Raw genomic sequence first — 24537 nt, forward strand, 5'->3', positions numbered from 1 at the left:
CCAAATATTTCATAGTTCAGCAACACTGATCAATCTAATAAATTTAAACCTGCACCATCCTCCCTATTCTGGTATTTTAAAGAGTACTTAGTGGAAATATTAAACAACCTAACTAATAGGGTTGTCAACCACCAGCAGAGGGAACCACCCCCCACCCCCCACCTCGTGATGCTTAATTGACGTAATCAACTTAAATTTAATGCACGTGTAAAAAAAAAAAAATTATTTATTTTTCCACAATAATTAAATAGATTCAACATCTTTCTTCAACAGAATTGCAGATTGCACAGATGGTTCCCAAAGGAAAAAGTACTATAGCTTACTAGGGTATATATATTAGACTTAATAGTTCCTATACAATAATAATATTATAATGGACTTCTATACATTTTACATCAGGTAAAACCTTTAGTTGTAAGATTCAGATATTTATTTATTAAAATTAAACATGAAAATAAGAAAGAAAAGTATGTCTTTGTGCCCCCTTTTCCCTGTTCATGTCCTATCGGCCCCCCTGGCTAAACTTTGCTAGATCCGCCCCTGCACAGTTACATCAGCTGTAGAAAAAGATCCTGGTGTAGAAAGTAATATTAAATAAATCCTAACAACAGCTTATCAAGCTTAAAAGTGCTGCTGTTGTTCAGCCGCTGGTTTCCTCTTTCTGGCGCAAAGTGGCCAAAAACAAACAAGAGAGAAAAGCCGATCAGCTGATCACTGATCAGTTTCATGATTGAAGCAGCAACAGGAGAGAGAGAGAGCGGCAGTCGCTCCATATATCGGTTGTTAAGCTTAACGCTGGAACGCTTTACAAACATTCAGAGATGAACTTACACACTTGCTTTACTTCTCTGGGGTAACGTTCTGGGAAGCTCCAGGACAGGTCTTGCACGCCACAGCCGCTCTATCACGTGACCACACTGCTCCGAGGTTATGAGCCGAGTTACGCCATGCCGCAAGTTTTGTGAGGTGCTTTCGTGATATTTAATGGATCGGATTACATTTTTTATTTCTCTCTGATATCCGATCCAGTAATTTAGGTCAGTATCGGACCGACAACGATATTCGGATCGGTCCATCTCTAGTAACAATTAAGTTTAACATCCGGGCATCCACAAAAACCGAATTTAATAAATTTAACAGAGTTAGAAGTTAGCAGAGGTGAGGTGACCGTGAGGGTATAAAGCCACCTATAAATAAAATGTTGTTATTACTATTATTATTATTGTTATTTTTACTATTATTGTTATTGTTATTATTATTATTATTATCATTGGGCAGCATGGTGGTTAGCACTGTTGCCGCACAGCAAGAAGGTCCTGAGTTTGATTCCACCATCAGGCCGGGGTCTTTCTTTTGGAGTTTGCATGTTCTCCCCGCGTACTCCGGCTTCCTCCCACAGTCCAAAGACATGCAGTTTGTGGGGATATGTTAACTGATTAATCTAAATTGCCCATAGGTGTGCATCTGTGAGTGAATGTGAGTGTGAATGGTTGTCTGTGTCTCTAAGACCACACATCACGTAATAGCAATAGATAAATCTTTGAAAAGATAAAGTCTGACCTGAGTCCTGGAGAAAACTCCGACCCAGATGAAGGCCGCAGCAGGAGTAGTGGTCAGAAGAAAGCAAAAAAAGGAAAAAGGTATACAGAGGACAAACTGAGCCACAAACAAGCTAAACGTGGTGCTCGGGGCAAATTATCAATATGGCTTTTGTGACAATAAATCACTGAAATCTTCGTGCCTTGTCCTTTATAGTTAATGCATTTCTGTATCATAGGGCCAGTGTAAAGAAACAGACATAACTGCAGAAATCGTCACATTTGAATTTTATTTATAAAGATTAAAAATTAATGATTTACAAGATTGTTGTTTTTCTTCTGGTCGCTTCAGGTTTAGTTTAAAAGGCATCAAATACGGCATCAGGTGTATTGAACTGTGCTGTATGACTTAAAACATCTGATGATACGGATTTATTTTACAAAACAGGAGCTACATGCAGTAAACTGTATGCATGAAGGATACATGAGGATACTTCATTCTTCTCTGTTCAACTCATGATCTCGTCTATCCAGTAAATGGCATCGAATTTGTTTTACTTGACAGACCTTCTCAGAATAGAAACTATATATTCATTTTTAGTGTAACTCATTTTTTCTTTGGTGTATTATAATCAAATGTTTCATGAAATGTAAATACAAGCTAAGTAAATGTAAAATTTATTTTATGATCCTTTTACATCCATTTTATAATTTAACTGATTAAAATAAGAAACATGTGAGAAAAAGTGCCACGTGTTAGTGTTGTTAAAGTGTGACCTTTATTATTTATTACTGCATGTCAGTCAAATGTGCTGAAAGGAAACACCATACAGTATAGTTGTACTTAGTTAATATATGTGGTGCATATTTATATAGCGCACATATGTGAAAGCTGGAACGATGTGGAACTGTGCTCAGTAATAACTTCAAACAGCTCTACAAACACACAAACTGTCACGGTCCGGGGCAGCGGCCGTGTGGAGAGCGGAAGGAGGACTCAAAACGCAGCACTTATTCAGGTGTGAGGGTGATTTATTGATAATATCCAATATAAAGTGGGGATGGTAAAACAGAACTAAGGATGAACTAACTGGGAGAAACTACACAAAGAAATAGCAAACCTGAGCATGAAGGGAGAGCACGCAGGGGATTACACCAGGTATGAACACAGACGACGCGACGAGGAGCAGAGGAAATCACACACTATAAGTACACAAAGAGACACTGGGAAATCACACACAGGTGGGGGAAACAGCTGGACCTGATTAACCTGACGAGACAGGGGAACACTAACACCAGGGACCAACAGAGGGAGTACAAACCCAGAACCCAGTGTCTAAAATCCCAAACACAAACCATCCCAAAACAGCCCAAGAATAATAACAATAAAGAACACAAACACAAAGTCACTGAGTCATGGTCGCAGGACCATGACACAAACTGCTCCCATTCAGATTGTCAGAGAATGTCTGTAAGATAAATACACTGTAGCTGTGGGACTGACAGGGTGCATGTATGTGTACCATGGAGCCTGGAGCTCAGTGGTTTCTGAAGCCTTTTTCCACTTGTACTTGAAGCTGTCTGCAGGCACAATGTCAATCATGACCACATAATTGGTAAAAAACTGGAGCCTGGTGCACTTATGCTGCAGCACAGAGATGATTGCAACAATCTGAAATGCAATATTCTGAAACCCTGAGACCTGGTGTTGATGCAACGTCAGCATGTCAACAGTATTCTTGGACAGTAGGAAGCATAATGAACTCCATCACATATGGCAATACCCAGAACACACCCACGTCCCAATATTTAGGATTTCAGAGTGTGATCGTAGGCTTGAAGCAACGACCTATGAGTGTGCATGGCCTAACGAGCCAGAGCTGTTTTGGCAGCTTAATGTATTAGAAAAATGTTTTTAAGAATAATAATAATGAGAATAGTAATAATAATAATGCCACCACCTTACCATGGTGGAGGGGTTTGTGTGACCCTATGAGTCCAGGACCTATGTTGTCAGGCTTTACCCTCTGGTAGGGTCTCTTAAGGCAAATTGGTTCTGGGTGAAGGGGGCAGACCAAAAACAATTCAGTTAACACTTACAAAAGAGGAATAAGCAAGAGCTACTGTATCCTGCCCAGGATAGGTTTACCAGGGCCCCAACTTGAAGCCAGGCCTGGGGAAGGAGCTCAACGGAGAGGACCTGGTGGCTGAAGCTTTCCCCATGGGGCCTGCTCTGCGATAGGCCGACCCCCTTCAGGAGACACCATAGGGTTTGGGTGCAATGTGTGTTGGGTGGCGGCCAACGGCAGAGGCCCTGGCAATCCAATCTATTGGGCTACTGGGACATGGAAGAAGCTTGAGCTGGTGTGTGAGGTTGAGAGATACTGGCTAATATAGTCAGGCTCGCCTCAACACACAGCTCTGACTCTTGAAGCAGTGTCACGGAGAGGGCCTGGACTCTGTAAAGTCTCGATTTACCCTCGGTGCGAGAAACTTTCAGTCCCTGTACACATTGGACACGCTGTTTTTTAGTCTGAAATTGCATGCTTCATGGCAACATATCAAAAGTTCTCATGATGCTAGGGTCATGTCCTCGGATTAAAACTCACAACTTTGAACATAAAGTAACACCTTTACATTTTTCTGACAAAATTTGAGATGGCTCTGATCAACCACCTTGAAGCTGTACCTGAAAGAGTAAGACATGTGTGATGCACCACGGACCCACACAGCGTTTTTTTATGTGTTGGGTTGTTACAGCTGTGGACCATATGGTCAGCTGCACGCTGGGAATACTTTCAGACGTGGCGCTGTGGAGCCTTTTTATATTCTCCAAATCCTCAAAAGACCTGATGCATGTGTAGACTTTCACGAGTTTTACAGTATGTTTAGGCCCTTAGGAAGACCATGCATTTGCCTGAATATCAGTAATCAGAGCAGATACAGTAAGGCTTTCACAGAGTGCTCAGGTCTTAATCATAACCATCATATTTAAACTTTTATACAATGTTTTATTAACAAAAACAAAAAGATAATATATAGTTGTCACAGTGCTGATGTCGATGCAGTGCATGTTTACTGCATATGTACAGGTTTGTGAAACAGCAGGGTTCAGTTTCATACCAGAGAAACATTCCTCCTTGAATTAAGATTGGACAGAAATATTTGCTAACCTATGAAATATTGGATTAAGATGATGCAAAAAAACCAACAAAGAAAGAAAAACAAACACTTTACAACTACTCAGACAGCGATTATATAAATATTTATTTATTTCAGCTCTGGTATATCCACAAGCATGCTAAACATGAAGTAATGAAGTTGTCCTAAATGTACAGAATCATAACACTTAGCCTTCAAACAGTCTCACATGTAGCTCATGTAGAGAATGACTTGTTGTACACAGAAAGAAGGAGCAAATAAAGACAACCAGCTGGGCTTTTGCTCAGCACTGGTGAAGCAGAGCTGCAGAACGTCTTTACAAAGACAAACAACATGAGAATTACATCTCTTCTTGTAATTCCTCATCCAACGACTCATTTTGCTGCACAAGCTTAAGAGGTTTGGATTCAACAGTCTGTTTAACATAGTAAAGGGCTTCCGTGTTAATATTCCCTGGTACATATGTGAGTTTGGACGTGGACACTCGAACATGAGCAGCTCCAGTGCAGATTAATGTGTTCCTCCAGTATGGAAGTGCTGACAGGCTGAGAAGAAAGAGCCGCAGACAGCGGCTTTCCTGAGAGACGCGGTTACATCCAGGTTTCCTGGACTGTTTCACTGTTTGCAGCTGGACACTCATTCTACATGTATGAAGAATATCTATGAGCTATGTGGGGCGATATGAGCATATATAGAAAGGCAGCAGTGCATATTAAGTCCTAACCAGGTCAGACGAACAGCTCTAGTACAGGAAAAGCAGAGAACGCCCAGTCAACATAAAAATCCAGAGTTTCTGCTGTTAGTGACAGAGACCGTTATGAAGTCTGCAAAGAAAAGGAGATTTCTGCATTGATTATAACGGTGCGCTTTATTAGGCAGAGCCCACTACATGGACTGCATACTGTACCTTCAGTAGGCAGGTTATTGGATAAAACTAATGCAGTGTAATGTAAAAGCCCTGGAACACGGGCAGCTGAATTATATGGATGGCCTTTACATGATGATGAATGACAGAAACACTCTGTACAGTGCAGGTAAACAGTTTGAACGATCATAAAGGGAGGATTTGTTGCACGTTTGCATTTATGCATCGATGGAAATATCGTAACAGTGAGTGTAATATTCAATCCATAATATTTAAATAAAATCATAAATCAAACTTCATGTTCTTTGAGTGATTATTATGCAGGACAAAGTAAAATGCACAAACATAGATTTGACAAAGGAAAGAAAACCTGATCCAGTGTGTGCCAACACATGTTCTGCTTTCTCTAGAATACATTTCAAAATGTCCCCATCTCCCAGGGAGTAAATTTAAAAGCTTTGGAATCAGTTCAATGTTGGAAAAGGCTGCAATCGCACACTGCAGCTGTTGATGCATAAAGGGAACGCTGTTTCTGCGACGCTTTAAGTTGTATATTTCTGGGGACTGTGGCCGGCGCCGTTTTTAAAATATTCTCAGTCGTTTCTTTTGTTCGGATTCTTTGATTTTAAGTTTCTTTTATGGCGACGTGTCCACAGCTACATGTAATTTTCCTTTTTTCTCATATTTTTGTTGACGCCTCAGCAGGTCGAGACCTCTTCAAAGTAAAACTGGGCGGGGATGTAGAACGTGAAGGTGTGGCTCCTCGCTGCTTTCGTCACAATGGGTACAAAAGTCGAATGCATCAAGTTTAACGTGTTATACATGACATTGTCTTTTCCCAACAAATACAAATTCACATTAAGAAATCGAATAACAGATGTGCATTTGACACAGTACTCAGGACCTCCTGCCACACTGACTGACTGAGAGGTAAGATAGCTCCTGTACATATCAGCCACTAGTTACAGCTCACAAAACCATGAAAACACAATGTCAGCTGTAGACCAAATACACAAGACCATCTGAGTTCATACAGAATTTTCAAATTATACGTGTGTGTGTGTGTGTGTGTGTGTGTGTGTGTGTGTGTGTGTGTGTGTGTGTGTGTGTGTGTGCGCGCGCAACTGGTTAAGCCGCTGCAATCCGAAGTTTGTGATAACTGGCAGTCTTCTGCAGTTCTGTCGGGGAGTTGTGTCTCACTCCTCTTTGCACAATTCTTGTAATTCAGTCACACAGAACAGCTTCCGAGGATGAACCACCTTTTTAGGTCATGCCACAGTATCTCAACCAGATTCAGGTCTTGACTTTGACTCGGCCACTCCAAAGTCTTCATTTTGTGTTTCTTAACCCATTCAGAGGAGGACCTGCTGGTGTGCTTTGGATCATTGTCCTGCTGCAGAACCCAAATGTGCTTCAGCTCGAGGTCACAAACAGATAGTCGGACATTCTCCTTCAGGATGTTTTGGTCGTTGGCAGAATTCATGTTTGCATTTACCACAGCAAGTCTTCTGGTCCTGAGACAGCAAAACAGCCCAGACTGTCACACCAGCAGCACCATATATCACTGCTGGTATGATGTCCCATTTCTGAAATGCTGTGTTACTTTTACACCAGATGCAATGGGACACACACCTTCCAGAAAGTTCAACCTTTGTCTCGTCAGTCCACATTCCCACTCGCTTCATCACACAGGGCTGTGCAGGTTTGGATTTTTCCCCTCTTAATCACAAACACCTTCAGTTATACATTTAATTTACTTGTGTTATCTTTGTCTAATATTTAAATTTCTTGGATGAACTGTAAGAATGCAGATGCATGTAGACATGGTGTCAGCAAGACGGAAATCAACTGAAAAACAATGTGTACATAACACACAAGAGAAGTCGCTGAGCTGAGTTGTGTTCATATCAACATTACATCCATTTAAAAATGCTGAAATAAAAGCAAAGCCTGTTCTATCAGTGAGCTCATAAATGCTGAGCACGTATGGTTGCATATGTGTGTAATAAACAGTAAAGAAATATGTAAACAAAACGGGAAAAACCAAATGTAGTTTGGCTGTTTAGGGTATGTGTCCGATCTGCGCACTGGAACAATTAAACTGACGTGTAAATATTTGTACATACAGGTGCTGCTTTTAGAGCATGAAACGTCTCTGTGTCCAGGTTCATTTGTGGAATCTCTGCAGGTAGAGGGTGGAGTCGTCAAACAATGGGTTCTTCACCTCCATTTCCCCCGTCTGAAGGAGAAGAAAGAGACAGAGGGGAAGATCTTAGATTAACACACTTCCTGTCTTGGCCCTGGGAAGTTCAGTTATTGTTTAATGTCATCAGTTTATTCCTTAGTTTGCTTATGCTTCTCATATATCTTTGCGCTTACTTTGCTCTTATTTTTTGTTTTGTGTTCCATCTTTTCCGTCTCATGACTCTAAGTCTTTGTTCTGACTCTGCAGAGTTCAGAAAGATTGAAAGAGCAGCTGAAAGGGTCGAGTGTTGCATAGAGAATCTCTGAGAAACCTTCCTGCTCTTCACACAGAAACAGCGTTGGAGACAATACAAACCCGGCCACAGTGAGTGCTGAATGAACCTTCTTCTGGATTACACGCTGTGTATTATGCAATCCATACATTATTAGTAAAACTACTGTTAAGACAGCTACATAAAAATGACATAATCTACATAATAATTTTTAAAATACTTATTAAAGGGTTTATTTATTCATTGTCATTATTCAGTTCCTGTAGTTTCCCATAACTTTTGTGTGATTTATTCCTTAAATTCAGGTTGACGGGTATGACAATGATGATGATGATGATGATGGTGGTTTGATTGCACAATCCCAGGAAATGATACAGAAAATGTATAAAATCAGTATCAGCTGTAAATAATCTCCCATGTTCATATCTCAAAGTGTTGGCTGTAGGTGCTGTTTGCACAGTCGCTCATTAGGACCAGGTTGAACGCTAATAACTTCTAATTCTCTCTTACCTGTCAGCACATGGAGTTTTTACACCCACAGCTGCCTAACTAGCTAACTAGTTAAATACTGCAGGTTGGACACTTATTTGCAGGACATGCACCTGGATTCGGAGCGTCCCTTTCACAGCACAACATTTTTGAACCAGAGTCTTAACATCACAAAAGCGATGCACTAAGATTAGCGGCAGACGACTTAAATAAGCAGATATGACTGTGATCGTTTCCACTGTGACTGATAACTTACTGGGAAAGTGTAAATGGTGAGAACTGCCGGTTGTGTCAGAGTTTACTGAATCCCTGAACCAATTTAAAAGATATAAATATACAGTGCAGTAAATGGATGCACCATCACACTGCTTTTGGATACACACCAACAGTTTTCCTAAATGCTGTTTAGCGGCGTTACTACTCATGGTTGCATCGTTCACATCACAGGCGGGGAATATCGTTACCGCCAAACATCAGCTGTAATCAGTCAGGAATCTGTCACACACTCACAACTGTCCTGTCGGTTCAGTGGCTGTATCTGTACCCACATTATGCCTTAATGTTATCCTTATTTCTTGTTGATGGATTCCACTGACTCAGCATTACACCATCACAATGACACAGTGGACACAGTTGAACTTTTACTGAATGTGGAGATAAGAATGCAGCGTTTACTCACTGGTGCAAGTCCAGGACACTCATACACGGTGAAATCTCCATCCTCATTCTCCTCATCTGTTGAGGCTGCAGAGTCAGGAACTTTAGGCTCAACCCTGTGTCTGCGGAGAACACACAAATATTCAGCAAGGATAACAGCGAGACAGGATAGAGATACACATGCCAAGGTAGGATGAACATGTCTGTGCAGGGAGGGTGACTCACTTTCTCAGGGAGAGCATCTGTTGCTTCTGGTGCTGGTAGTGGTACATTTGGGCACTGTGGGCCAGCTTCTTGTCCCCAAGCTGGAAGTAAACAAGGGGTAGAGGGGAGATGAGAAGGTTCCTTCCTGAACAAGTAACCATCACAGTAGTGGACATGCAAGAAAGAGTCTCAAGCCCGAAGAGTTGGACAGCAACCAGACGCTGACATGATTCACGCCTACCGGCTATAGAAGCTAACTGCACTCCAGAGTGTCCATGGATGAGACACACCTACAATAACTGAAGGCAGGACAGTCCTGATTCCAAGGACCCTCAGAAGGAACCAGTCCCGTCCAACTACTGGCCATAACTTGGCTCAGCACCACATGGAAGCTCCATCATAGCGGCTAAGATTAACAGGCACATGGCTCAATACATGAGTGGGTGCCAGGAAGGAACTGGCAGAAACACCAGAGGGACCAAACCTTAACTATGGGTTGACTACAAGTAATCCCCTCAGTGCCCCAAACATGGATCCTGGAATGCCTACAACTGCAGAAAGAACAGAACCTTAAGAATCTTCATCAGGAATTCGTTAGGAATGTGGCGTACAACACCAAGCTTTAGCCAATAGCACAAGATTTACCAAGCTCAGGGGGCTTGGTAAATCTCCCACTACTGTTCTGTATGGGCCTCAGCCAGATCATTAACAAGACTGCCTATGGGTACCGACTACAGAATGGAGCAGTTGTTAACCACCTCCTGTACATGGATGACATCAAGCTGTATGGCAGGAGTGAACCAGACATCGACTCACTGATCCACACCACTAGAATGTACAACAATGACGTGGGAATGTCATTCGAACTAGAGTATTATAGTCGGATGGTAACAAAGAGAGGAAAGGTAGACAGAACTGAGGGGATCGAACTACCAGAAAGCAACATATAGACATTGAGGACGGCTACTCAGGCAAATGGAAACCATGAAGAGGCCGCTAGGAAACCCTCTAACCACCAAATACCTGCAGAGGGTCAGACTCCTGAAGAGTCAGCTGAATGGGAAGAACATAACCCGGAAATCAACACCTACACCATCCTAGCTGTCAGATACTCTGCTGGAACTGGAATATTGTCAAGGTAGAAGGAATCGTGAAGAAAGAAGCATATATTTATAAAGATTTTTAAAGAACACCTTTATCATTCATCAGCAAAAAATGGGTCTGGATCATGACTTTGTCTTCCTACACAATCCAAAACGGAAGAAGAAACAAGTGGACATTCCTGACTGGCCTGCACAAAGATTTTACTTTAATCACACTGAACATCTGTGGGATTAAATGAAGATCACGATCCATAGCAGGAGAGTACCGAATCTAGAGGAGCTTGAGAGATTTGCCAAAGAAGAATGCACTGGGATCGTCTGTACTCCAAGATCCACTCGGTGTGTGTACTGTCAACTACCAGGGAGCAACAATACGATGGCAGACTCGAGACTGAACAATCTTAGAAGGAAAGGAGGACGAAGAAGAAGAAGAAGGGCAAGTGGACCTACAGCAGAGCACAGCAGCTTCCAGGAATAAGAACCAAAGGCAGACATCCACCAGGGAGTCTCTTTAACAGTGAACAAATCTGATGGTACTTTTCTGAATTCATAATTCCATCAGTTTTCCCCAATCCCTCCCAGAGCCTCCATCATGACTTTTTACAGATGCCCACAGAAGGTGCCTCTCCTGATCTCAGTATCTCTCACACACTGGTGATGACTTAAACCACAAGTGTTACATTGAGAGTCGTCATTTTAGAATTCACTGATTTTCAGCCTAGTTTTTATGTAGTTACTGTTACCTTACTGTTTTCTCCCTTATTTAAATCATTAAAGCCAAGTGCAATATATTTGAGTTTTCGAGGCTTCTACATCATCAGTTTGCTGGATTTCTTTTAGAATAAATTTGATACATTGCAAAAAAAAGTCTGATGTAGCAAATATGATAAAAATATAAACTTCAAATAATTACAGCATTTTCCAAAAATTGAATTTTCCAGCGATTACTTCGATGTCAGACTTTGAAGGGTTAAGAGCTGCTTCTGGCGAACAATTCTTTCACCGGGGCCGTTTCTGACGAGGCTCCTGTGAGCAGCAGGTGGAAACTGAAGGGCCAAATATCTCAGATCCTGTGTTTCCTGTTTCTATACAGTTCATCAGGTTAAGATTTTTGTTTAAGGCGTTTCGGGTTTACATTGTGTACATTTATGCTCACTAAACAGCACTCAGATTATGAACTGCATGTGGAGCATTGGTGGTAGAGTTTAGATCCTTGCATCGCTCAGCATTGAAGGCAGTGGTGATCTGAGACAAATAAAGACACTGAAAAGTATTTTCAGTGTGTTTTCTCCTAAACATTTAGTCACATCGTTTCCTCACCAAATTCTCGAATGCCTGAGCACTCATCAGTCCAGATGAAGGGTAGTCCACTTTCTGATTGATATGAACATATTTCTGAAACCTGTAACAATAAAACAAAATAAACACAACAAAACACACATAGTGAAACATTTGGAGCTGACTGAAAAGAGCTGATAAGTTGTATTATAACACATTAACAATGACAGTTAACGTTCAAAACACATTATCTCATGAATTTCACAACAAGAGGCAGCTCTTGACTCTGTTGTTCCCAGTATGGTTGGAACAGCTCAGCTCTCTGTGACTTACATGCAAACAAGCCACGAAGAAGACTTAAGAAACCACAGAGTACATCGCAGGTCTGAAAACTGTCTGTTTCAATATTTTGTTATCTTTCAGATTCATTTAAAAATAGATTTTTTTTCTCCATCAATCTTCACAGAACACGTCTCAGTGATAAGTATGTGTAGTGTGTCACCCAAATGACTCTCAGACCATAAAAACCTCCATCCTGTAGTGGTGTAATGAAAGGAAGACTGTCCACAGTTTCCAACAACGTACTCCCGGGAAACCTGGAACTGGCAGGGATGGGTAGACTAGTGAGGGAAAGTCAATTCAGAAAAATATAAAAATGTGTGCTTCTATGTGACTGCCTCTTCTAGAGTGCTTAGGATCTCAGAGTGGGGCAAAGTTTACAGCTAAAAACCCCAAAACACTGGGTTAAGGAAGTGTGTGTGTAAGCCTGGAGGGCTCAGTCGGTGTCTGAATCTAAAGGGAAGGAAAACACTTGAGTTTAAAGATTAAGACGTTTGGCAAATACTTTTGTCCGTACAGTTTCCTGTTCTCTCTCTGAGCACATTGAACAGCTCTGTTTCTTTGTCATCTCTTTTTAAGATTTATAAGAAAAACAATAAATTACATGGAAATACTGTAAATCAAATGGTTCCAATCAATTTAGCATCTCTAACAGAATAATGATGATGGATACGTCTACAGTGCAACTGCAGGCCATCCTGTCCACTCCTGAGAGGGATAGTGGGGACCTTTTGGTTTATGCAGCACCTTAGAGAGAAAATAATAAGCTTACCTGACCCAGCAAGCCAACGCTACCAGCAGTGCCAGGGAACCTGCCACAATGACGACGCTGCTCATGACTGAGAGGAGAAACCAACAGACAGCATGAATGATAGAAGTGTTTGCTGGTCTGCAGACATCAGAGTAAGACATGATCCTTTAGTGAAAGCTTGGAGAAATGAGGGAAGAGCTGAAAGGACAGCAGCTGAAAATAAATAGATGTGAGTGAGTCAGGCCTGTTTCGTGCAGCAGCACAGACAACAACATTGATAACAGTAATGCAGTGTGGCAGAACTAATCACAGCAACGTCTGAGTTCTGTCGTGTCCTGCATTAAACTCAGGTTCAGTCCCAAGATTTTAAAGTAGGCGGGGCTTAGATTTCGTTTGACTCGATACACATGCCATGATAACATCAGGACGAGTTATTGACAACTGCGTATTTGACAACCCATGAACTTGGCTGGAGGCTGAATTGTTGATCATGTGTGCTTGAGTGCATGTGCCTCCCACACCGACCATAGCAAATCCAAGTCAGCATCTCTTTTGGGGAATTCTCATCATCCCCTCTGGTTTTACGTATTTTTGTCACATGATTATGTCTGTTGGTACCAATGACGCGTGCACTTGTTTGAAGATTTTATTGCAAATACTGTGCGTGTCCATTTTTGGTGTCCAGAGGGTGCAAAAATTAAAATCTGACACCGATACTAATGCAATCAAAGAGCTGTGTTGCTAATATTTGACATATCCAAGCCCCACCTTTGGCCCATCCCTTTAATGCTCAGTACATGGGAAATAATTAGGTTTTTTTCATGTGTTTTTTAATGAATAACTTATAATTCAAATCTAAATTGGCACTTAAATGATTAAAATCCTGAAAATGATTGCATATTTGATCATTTTGATGAGGTCTCACGTTGATAAAGTGATTTATTTAAAAAGTTATGTGTGAAGATTGTGGTTTTAATGCGGGTGTACATTTCTGCTACACACGATTCTAGAGGGAAGTCAGTTTGAGGAGGGGACAAGAACTATTTCTCTGGAGCTCTACTGGATGATGATGGTCCAACTGGATTAAGACTTTTACACCAGCAGTCACAACCGTTTTTGCTCCACGGACGGTTTAATGTCAGACAATATTTTCATGGACACCTTTAAGGTGTCGCAGAGAAACACAACAAAATGACAACAACCAAGACAAAAACTGTGGTGTTTTGTAAATATAATAATAAACGTGTGATTGTGTAACTGTATCAGCAGCGTCCTCCTGAAATGCGCCAACAACATTGAGAGTAACGTCCTGCTGAGCCTCAGCTCTGCCAGCCCGGTACCAAACGACTCACGGACCGGTACCAGTCCATGGAACGGGGGTTGGGGACGCTGATTTACACCACGGCCTCTTGCAGCAGCACATAAACCCAAACTCGATTTCGTTTAATTAAACGGTACCTCCTGTAGTGTGTGTGTGTGTGTGTTAAGTACACACCACAGCACTCAGGACAATGTTGGTAGACTGAAATACAGCGAGATCAGGAGGAGGCGTCGGCTTTATCCATTTTACTGCACAATTACTTTTTTCACACATGTGGTGAAAAGTAGTTTAAGTTGAATCCTCACAGCGGCCTCTGTAAGGTGACGTCTTCTGTTCTATTATTCAAAACGACTCTATAGCTCTCTTGAAATTAAGCTGGGTCCTAACTCAAGGACAGAAAGACTTACTGATGAAGACATGGTCGTCAGGAGGGTAGCGGAGGATGATGGGACTGCTCAGAGCGGCAGTGTGGTTTCTAGGGGTGGGTGAAGCGATGCTAGTTAGCAGGACACTCTGAGTAGGAGGCTGTTCCACAGAAGATGCTCTGTGAGTGTAGCCATGCTCTTCAAACTGCTTGGATGTGATCTCCTGGGAGGATGGGGCTAATACCAGAAAGTAAAGAGTGTGGATTTATTACTTCATTAGGGAATTTTGTCACATAGCAAATATGGATAAGAAGAAGAGTGTAATACCTGAGCTGTAGGACTCGGGTCTCTGTTCCCTGATGATTGCAGAGAGAAAGTCAATCTCCTCATCGAGCTCAGGGTATGGGCTCACTTTATCTGGAGGAACACAACACCAGGATTCTTACCATCTTCATCTAAACATTTGTTTACTAAAGCTCAGGTCCACCACCGAGCAGTATCTTAGCTGTTCCTAGGACTGCGCTCTTCTGGACAGAGATCTCTGATTGGGGGGTCACTGTACCAAGTACTCCAATTACCACTGGGACCAGTTACCTTCACCCACATCTTCTCCAGCTCTTCTCTGAGCCCTTGGTACATCTCCAGCTTCTCCTGTTCCTTCTTCCTGATGTTGCTGTCATTCAGTATCGCTGCATCGATCAGTACAGCCGTCTTCTTCTGTTTGTCTACCACCACTGTCATTTTGTCTGTCTGTATCTGGAATAGGATGATAGGTCGGCCATTCTCGACCACCCTGGGAGTGCATCTTTACACAGACTGCACATGGATCGGCCTCTCATGGATCAGGGTGCTGGACTTGGGGTGTGTATGTGTGTGAGTTTTGTGGTATGGATATTTACCCCATACCACAAAATCATCAGCTACTGCTCCGTGTTGTCTCCTACTTATACATCCAAGCACAGTATGGAGTCGGTGGTATGACCAGAGTTGTGCTGATGTACACAGGGTGAACAGCTTCACAGTTTTAATAGCACTGTTGTTTGCAGTTATAAGCTGCCTTTGCACCTCCTACACTCATATACACCAACACATGCACCCAACATATCACTCCCAACAGTGACGAGTGGGAGGAGCAATGGGCTCCTGCATCTTCGGTATGTTTGTATGTGTGCCGTGTGAGAGACATGCCAGTGCTCCAGGAGAGCTGACCTCTGGTTCTCTAGGGCTCTTGCCCTTTGACCATGAGGGCTCACTGAGTCTGAGGCCTCCCTCCTTCTGCTGGAGTGGTCACGCAGTTGTCATGGAGATGTATGGCTTTGAGTCTTCAGTACTGTTGGAGGGCTGCAGATGCTCTGGGTCTTCTGGGCCATTTTCCTGGGAGGCATCACCCTCATTATGAAGTATGTTTCATCACACACACACACACACACAGTGAACATCCAGCAACAACGAGTTAGTTGAAACATGACAACATGGAACATGTGGAACTGCTTCAAAGGAAATTGTTAATCGGTTAAATGAGTTGTTTGCAGGCAGTCGTTGTGTTTCCAGTGCGGAGCTTCATTTGTCCAAACCGTCTGTACGCACTCACTTCTCCAACTCTACCAAAGAGGTGTGGCCATATTAATGAACAGAGAGACAAACGTCACAACTTGCAACAATATAACAGATCCAGAAGTTAGATTAATAATACTTCTTTAATCAATATATGCATGTATGTAGTACTAGTATTTATGGAACAAATGTTAATGACCCATCTTTGTTACATTGTTTTTCACCTCACTCTCTGGTCACTGACACCACACTTATAATACGGACTTCAACTTTCAACCCAGAAACTGCCAGGCTCAGTCCAGCAGTGAGTGAAAGAACCTGCACGTCTACACACAGTCTGAGTGACTTTGGTCTGTGCAGTGTTTGGTCATCATCCCACTCTCAGGGATTTCATCTCCTCTTCCTCAGCACACCACTCAAACTCTCGTTTAGTTAGCAGCTCCATTATGATGGATGTTACAGACACTCAGATTCCCTCTATCACCATCAGTGCACCAGTCACACCACCAATTAGGAACTGAAGATTTAATACTTTGTTACTGGAAAAACTGGTTTCAATGTTCAAAACCTGAGAAATTCTTCAGAATTGTATGAGGTCTACTAACACACAGTGAGTGAAGAAGAAACACCCAGTGCATCTATTGCAGCATAACTAAGGGAGGATTCAGGGTCACCTGGTCCAGCCCTAACTATATTGCTTTAGCAAAAAGGAAAGTTTGAAGCCTAATCTTGAAAGTAGAGATAGTGTCTGTCTCCTGAATCCAAACTGGAAGCTGGTTCCACAGAAGAGGGGCCTGAAAACTGAAGGCTCTCCCTCCCATTCTACTTTTAAATACTCTAGGAACAACAAGTAGGCCTGCAGAGCGAGAGCGAAGTGCTCTAATAGGGTGATATGGTACTACAAGGTCATTAAGATAAGATGGGGCCTGATTATTTAAGACCTTGTATGTGAGGAGCAGGATTTTGAATTCTGGATTTAACAGGAAGCCAAAACAGGAGAAATCTGCTCTCTCTTTCTAGTCCCTGTCAGGACTCTTGCTGCAGCATTTTGGATCAGCTGAAGGCTTTTCAGGGAGTTTTTAGGACTTCCTGATAATAATGAATTACAGTCGTCCAGCCTGGAAGTAATAAATGCATGAACTAGTTTTTCAGCGTCACTCTGAGACAGGATATTTCTAACTTTAGAGATGTTGCACAAATGGAAGAACGCAGTCTTACATATTTGTTTAATATGTGCATTGAAGGACATGTCCTGGTCAAACATGACTCCCATGACTTCTCACATATTTACTATATCTCAGGTTACCTGTTGGAAGATCTTGTACAAAAAGTTAATGCATGTTCTGCAGGAACTAATATGCACTAAAAGTTGGAATACAGAATCTAATTGCGTGAATACAGAACATTCTGGTCATCCTGTGAAAAGAGTGAGTAATATGAGGTAGGAGCACCTACCTTTAACAGAATGAGTGTGAGGAGCATGTCTCCTCTTGACCACGCAGCGTCCACGGGAGTTTTCCACCAGGGGGCGCAGACAAGGCCCACAGTGGGAGCTGCCAGGCCGGCAGAAGTGTCTTCCTGCCAGGGCACATTCTAAACTCCGAGGGCACAGAGGAGAACCTGTACATGAACATACGACACAGCACAGCACTGTTTTTCAAAATACTCTGAAGTGAAGACGTCTCACGTTTCTATTTTCATTTTACACTTAGAATTTTTATTTTACTTTAATTACGTTTTTATTTCAGCATCTCAGTGGTTACATTTTGCTCCCTGGATTTACAGTGAAATCCTCTCTCAGGCCATTAGTGACAGAATCATTACAACAGCACACAATTCATTATGTATGTTTTAGATCTTAGACATGTGTTAACATGCCAACAGAGTGACGCCTCCTCTGTTGGTTAGCACCAGTATGGAGGCATAAAAACACATGATATTCTTCTCCAGCAGCTTGAATTTCTAACAAATATTCACTTAGTGGAAACAGAGAACAGCTACTCTGACAGACGTGTGACGGTAACTGAGCCGTGCTACATTACACTGAGTGTAAAAACAAAAAAAGACAGAAAGTCTCCTCAGACAAGCAGAGATCCGTAAGTGAAACCAACAAAGTGACACTGGACCCTCAATGGTACCAACTTGTCAAACAGGTGATTAAGCAGGACCGTCCTGAAGCATGTTTTATACACTTCTGAATGCTAATGAGGACCTTACAAAACGCTCATCTCATCGTGTTCAACAGAAAATGAAATTAGCAAATGAGCCCAAAAACGTGTCTTTTCCTGACAGACTTCTACAGAAACTACACGTCTGTTTGCAAATGAACAAGTTTCTGTCAGATCAGGAAACAAGCTGCTAACTTTTTTTCTTTATGCATCACAAACCCACACAGGAGCTGAACGAGCCGGGCTAAAGTACTCTGAGATATTCTAAGCACTGTTTGTAGCATTTTAATAATATTTTTGAAAAAGTCTTTAAGGGACAAATATATCAAACAAGATATTCTCTTCAGTTTGGTGCTAATTTTCTAAATATTTATAAAAATATAAAGTACTGAGCAAAGTCTTAATGAAGCCCTTTCATCTCTTTGTGTATTCCTTCCAACTAACAATTAGCCTGATAAGTTTTAAGGGAGCTTTAAGCCTGTGGTGTCAGAGTCGTTTTACACTGTGGGCCACATACAGCCCACTTTGATCTTCAGTGAAAGAAGTCACATGTTTAACTGTTTTTCTATGAGATGAAGAAAAAGCTGCTGTGACAAATAAGGAAGTCTGCCAGCACAACTCTTTGGACTTAAACTGTAAGAGCTAAATGTATAAAATAGCTCATTGCCCAGACTGTTAAAAAAGCCAGAAGAAATGTCTTTGATTTGAGACACAGCTAAGTGCTTTGCATGTTTGCATAATTTGTGAAAGTTGACATTTCTTTGGTGTCCAATAGCAGAAATTAGGCTTTCTCATCAGAGGTTTAGGGGAAAAACAGCAACATTGTACACAACTGTACAGTGGTGTGTAATGAACAAGCAGACAGATACAACAGATGTGGTGGTACAGCTTGTTAAACCAGATGTTCTGGTCTGTACCACTGCACTTCCTGTCTTTGGAACATCTGCCCAAGCAACAGCTCTCCAGGCTTTGGAATGTCGTTTTTATGGACACTGGCTGCTTTTTCAACCGTTTCAGTCTAATCTTTGCACCTGAACAAACAGTTTTTGTGTGTGTTAAGTCAGTTAACAGAGTTAATGGTGACGTATAAATTATTCAAGCATCAAAAAGCCAACTATGAAGGGCTGTTGTGTCTACACACACAGTTTAACATGTGTAAAACTAATTTTTGTATTAACAAGATGATTCCCAAATAGCCTTTAAAGATACACATAAAGTGTTTTATTTGTCATTTGTACACATACACTAGATGTGGGTACATAGAAAATACTGTGCAGAGCTGAGAGTCAGGGACAGATAAACATAGGTAGAAAAAAAACATGTCAAGTAGTTTCAGAGAGCGCTGTGGTATGAGAAAACCTTTGTCATTCAGAGATGTATTGCATGTTGAAATGTGTATTGCACCAACTAAATTAGATTGTGCGTGTGTCTGTCCTTATTTTGTTTTTCCCATCAGGAATACTGTGGTAGGAAAGGAGCTGTTATGGAAGCGTGCTGTGTGCATATCATCAGACTCTGCTCGGCTCAGGCTGGATGTTCAGAGGAGGCTGTGACCTGGATGATAACCATCTCTGATGATAGAGTTGGTACCACAGGGACCCCCACAGCCGTGTGTCAGTCCACTCCTGTACCACCTCTTCACATAAGCACTTGTTTTACTTCAGTTATTTTCCACGATCAGAGTTCAGTTTATTCTTTATTTTAGTTAGTTGCGTTTTTCCTGAAATCTTACACTTATTTCAGATGTTTTGTCTATGTTGAAGAGGTCATTCTCCTCTGTTTGGGCCGTGATGTTTTAGATGACGTGCCTGTAACTGGACTCCTCCGGCAGCTTTATGAGGCCCAGGATGCTCGTGTCATCAGCATACTCGATCCTGCCAGTGTCAAGCTAGGTGGCAACACAGTCATGGACGCACAGGGTGAAGAGTTTAGGGCTGAGACTGACGGTGAGCTCAGAGGAGACCCTGCCTCCCATCCTGAACACCTCTGCTCTGGAGGTTAGAAAGTCCAACTTTCCTGGTCTGATTGTGTTGAAGACAGAACTGTAATCCAGGAAAAGCGTAGGTTCTATTGCTATCCAGGTACAGCAGGCCAGCACATGAGTACCAGTGGCACCAGTGCACTTTCTGTCCTGGTATTAATAGCTCTCACTGTGACTAGGCTAGCCTTTAGCTGTCTGATGTAGGCAGATCTTAGCAGACATGTCACATGGTCAGATTTACCAAAGGCTTGGTTCAGTGCATGCCTTCCTGATGTTACTGTAACAGTTTTGGCGTGCTTTTTCAAACGTTCCAGTGATTACATTCTCCTAGAATGATGCGAACACTGTCCAAATGTGTGTTTTTGTGCTTACTGATCATGTGGTGCATCCTTTGCAGAGGTGGGAATGTACACAACACTCGAAATGTTACATTGCTGTCCTCTGGATAAATAAAAAGAATTGCACTTTAAAGTCAGGTATTCCATATCCACTAGCTTAACATTTGCCAGATCTTGGCATGGAGTCGCTTAAGTATTCTGAGGACATTGGATAAATAGATGGAAAAAAAGTGGCAAGCCTAAACAGCTATCTGCAGCTGATGAACTATATCTGAATGTAACATCCTAGAGAAGTAGGAAAACAATCTGGCAAAGACATTACATAGCACCTGAGAGACACATCTGGGACTTCTGTTGATACATTTACTGTTTCAGAAAGGGCCTTAATGGAAGAGTGGATGTCCCACATAGTTCTGACTGTGTTGACTATTTGTCTGAGGTTCAGACGTCAGTGATGAATCCACAAACCTTCACACACCGTAGATGAAAATAACTAAGTGTGTTTCCTTAAAAGACAAAGGAACTTCAGATCTGTTTGCCAATAATATTGGTTTCTATTCCTGAATTCCGAGTCCCCAAAGATCGTTTAGACACTTAAACGATCTTGATTCAAGAGTTAGGAGTTCGCCTTGTAATCGGAAGGTTGCCGGTTCGAGCCCCGGCTTGGACAGTCTCGGTCGTTGTGTCCTTGGGCAAGACACTTCACCCGTTGCCTACTGGTGGTGGTCAGAGGCCCCGGTGGCGCCAGTGTCCGGCAGCCTCGCCTCTGTCAGTGCGCCCCAGGGCGGCTGTGGCTACAATGTAGCTGCCATCACCAGTGTGTGAATGGGTGGATGACTGGATATGTAAAGCGCTTTGGGGTCCTTAGTGACTAGAAAAGCGCTATATAAATACAGGCCATTTACCATTTTTTTAATGTGCACCTGCAGACCAACAGGGATCAGAGAACAGCACCAACTGTTTCCTACCATAATAAACTTGGTGGGCCAGTCAGGGCAGCCTGCTGTATCTAGGCCAGATGGACAGACAGATGGTCAGCTTAACACTTACAACCATGATTTTAGGGTGGCATGGGGCTTCGTCAGTCACTGGCTAATTGATCCCGGGACTATACTCGGCACAAATGTTCCTGTATTACTATGCCAGTCAGTAATGTTATGGCTCTCCATGTATGCCATGCACCCTGCTGGATTGTCTCGTCTTTACACAGCCTGCACCTGGGGTCTTGCCTGGTGTGATAGACCCCAGCCTCTATGGATCTTGTGCTCAGAGCTTGTGCTGCCATGATTAGTGCCTCTGTGCTGTCTTTCAGTCCAGCCACTGGTAGGATTTCTCAGTATAACTTCTTCTGTCTGCCCGTGGGACATGCTGTGCAGGGACCAGCCCTTCCATGATGGTGCCGCTTGGTTATGAAGGGTATCTGACGACAGGCAGATTGTTTTTAGCATTCAGCTGACTCCTCGGGACTTGCCTGAGCCTCTGTCTGATCCTGGTTCTTCCCACTGTATCAGTTCCTGTTGGTTCCCATTTCCCTGTGGAATTCTTTGTATTCCTTGTAGCTGTACTCCTGTCTACAATCTCTCCTTCTGGTAGTGTAATCAGATTAGTCCTGACTACCTTCCCTCATTTACATAAATATGTATGTGAGTATGCGGCCATTTAATAATCACACACACATAGAAATAAACACATATAATAAAATGTGATGTGTTACAAATAAAACAGAAATATAATAAGAATTCTTCTGATAAAAATCTTACAAATCTCAAATGGGTAGTAAAGAAACAGCACACCAAAATATTTTAGGGTTTTTTAGAGGGATCAGCATACTTGGTGTATTTCCTCGTTACTGTAAGTCTTTAACTATAACAGCTTGCATCAAACTGGCATTGACCTAATTAAGCATTAACAGCTCCATGTGTAGAATGAGATTGGATCGCCATACTTTCTATAAAGTTGTGCAAAGGTAGTTCGCATTTTGTTTTCTGACTGTTACAGTTTGCTAAACATAACACAGTCTAGTGGATTTACACGTTATACCTAAAAAACAAACAAACAAAAACGAAGCTAAAATAAATCAGGCAATGAGAAGCAAATGAATACATTTCTATCATTTTTATTTCCAGTACAGCAAAAACATCCCTCTTTAGGAATATTAACTGCTACGGAGACTTAAACATTTACTTGAAAACCTTTAATTATTCAAAAATCACTTTTTAAATGCCCACTCATTAGGCAGAGTGCCCATATGTTACCCAAGCACATTGCACAGAAATAAGACAGCAGCTGTGGTCTCCATCACACAGCATGGTCCATAATCAGGTTGTGGTCGAACACCCCGAACAGGAGTCTAGATTTAGCTCATCAACAGTCATCGCTACGGGCCTGACGTGTCTAAACTGAACGAACCGAGATTCTTAACAGTTCGTTCATCTGACAAACACTCGTTTGAACCTTTGTTTGAATAAAGATACTACATGATAAGAACACCAGCTGATCCCTGGCACGTTTTAGGCGTTCAGGTTGTTTGTGCATCCAGCAAGCGCTAATTTACAAATGGCCATTAATGCCCATAAAACCATTGTTGTCCATGAAGTATTAGACACAGTGGGCTACCACGGTGAACTGAGCGGCATGTTCTTTCACTGACCACACAGACTGTGATATGTTATGGATCAGTTCTGTATGTACCCCCATTCTGCCACACACAATAACTAAAGCACCAAATGTGGGTTAATCCACCACTGGAAACAGAAACAGCTGTTTTTTTAAATGATGTATATTGTTTTTAAAAGCATCACAGATCTATAGATATGAGCTATAAAAGGAACTGGAACTTCAGACCTGTGTCATCAGCATGACTCTACGTGGCCGCTGACGTCTGTGACAGGGAGCTCTTCAGCTGTGACATCAGGAATGTGCTCCTGAGAACCTCCAGGCCACAGCAAACAAACTCTGTTTAGATAACAGATTTGCTAACAAATGCATGTGGAACAACACCTGGAAAACATATTCTTCCTCTTCGCTGCCTAATAGGATCTGTGCAGTTGTGCTCTTCCAGCCTGACACAACACCACACATCACAGGGTGAGAATACCCCAGAACTACTGTAGTACCACCCCCACTGTCTGCACTGCGCTGGCATGCATGCACTACAGCCCAGCAAACATATGTGCACATCTTAACCCTGGAAACGAAAGACTCAGTGACGACCAGCATGATGCAACCATTACAAGCTATGCTGTAGCGTCACCTTTAACTTCTTTTTCATACGGCAGCTGTTACTGACTCAGTGTCATCTGAGTCATCTTCAAATAAATCAGTATATGCAGGTAAAAACAGACAATCCCCGTTAGGATAAACACTTTGTCCCTGCAGGCTGACAACATCAAATCACTTTAGACTGAAATCCCATAATATACACAGCAATATACACACTGAATGGAGCAAACAGTAACTGGCTTCATATATTCACTGGGCTAACATATGCCCATTAGATGTCATCCTTAGACGGATTTCTGTAGAGAGCACCTCCACAATGAGAACTGTTCCCAGGGTGATGGTGCGCAGTGCCGGAGGCCCCGCGCGGTTTCATAAAGCCTCCAAATGCGTCTCCTTACCTGCCAGGCAGCTTCTCAGCGCCAAAAGGGCAACGAACACCACCGTGTGTCCGAGCAGACGAGCCCTCATCCTGGGCACAGACACCAGACGAAGGCGGAGGACGGGGAGATGGTGGCGGCACTGATCATTCCCCCATCCTCCGGTGTTTAGAGAGGAGAGGGACGCAAGAAGACAAAGCAATAACGAAAAACGGCGAAGACACGAGGATCAGCGAGTGTCGTCGGGACGCTGCTCTGCGTGTTTTCCGCAGGATGTCTGCATTTTCCTCCGGCCCTGCTCCTACCGGACAGCAGTCCTTGCTGCTGCTGAGGCTCAGCTGTGGCAGA

The 24537-nt window shown here is 42.4% G+C and overlaps 1 protein-coding gene across 1 annotated transcript; it reads right to left on the bottom strand.

Moving 5' to 3' along the window:
• Nucleotides 1-4788: 4788 nt before the first annotated feature.
• npdc1b (neural proliferation, differentiation and control, 1b) lies at nucleotides 4789-24537 on the bottom strand. The gene is made up of 9 exons (XM_086313191.1): nucleotides 24211-24537; nucleotides 17559-17723; nucleotides 14877-14966; nucleotides 14592-14786; nucleotides 12885-12951; nucleotides 11816-11897; nucleotides 9414-9493; nucleotides 9211-9310; nucleotides 4789-7804 (listed from the first exon to the last, which is right to left on the bottom strand). Exons 1-9 carry the CDS (start codon nucleotides 24278-24280, stop codon nucleotides 7733-7735), a joined length of 921 nt encoding a protein of 306 aa, XP_086169317.1. The 5' UTR covers nucleotides 24281-24537; the 3' UTR covers nucleotides 4789-7732.

Source organism: Aulonocara sp. 'chitande type north' Nkhata Bay, linkage group LG12, assembly GCF_057382095.1.
Source record: "Aulonocara sp. 'chitande type north' Nkhata Bay isolate Kocher_YH1m ecotype deep benthic linkage group LG12, A_spYH_male_GT1.1, whole genome shotgun sequence".
In the NCBI taxonomy this organism is placed as follows: domain Eukaryota; kingdom Metazoa; phylum Chordata; class Actinopteri; order Cichliformes; family Cichlidae; genus Aulonocara; species Aulonocara sp. 'chitande type north' Nkhata Bay.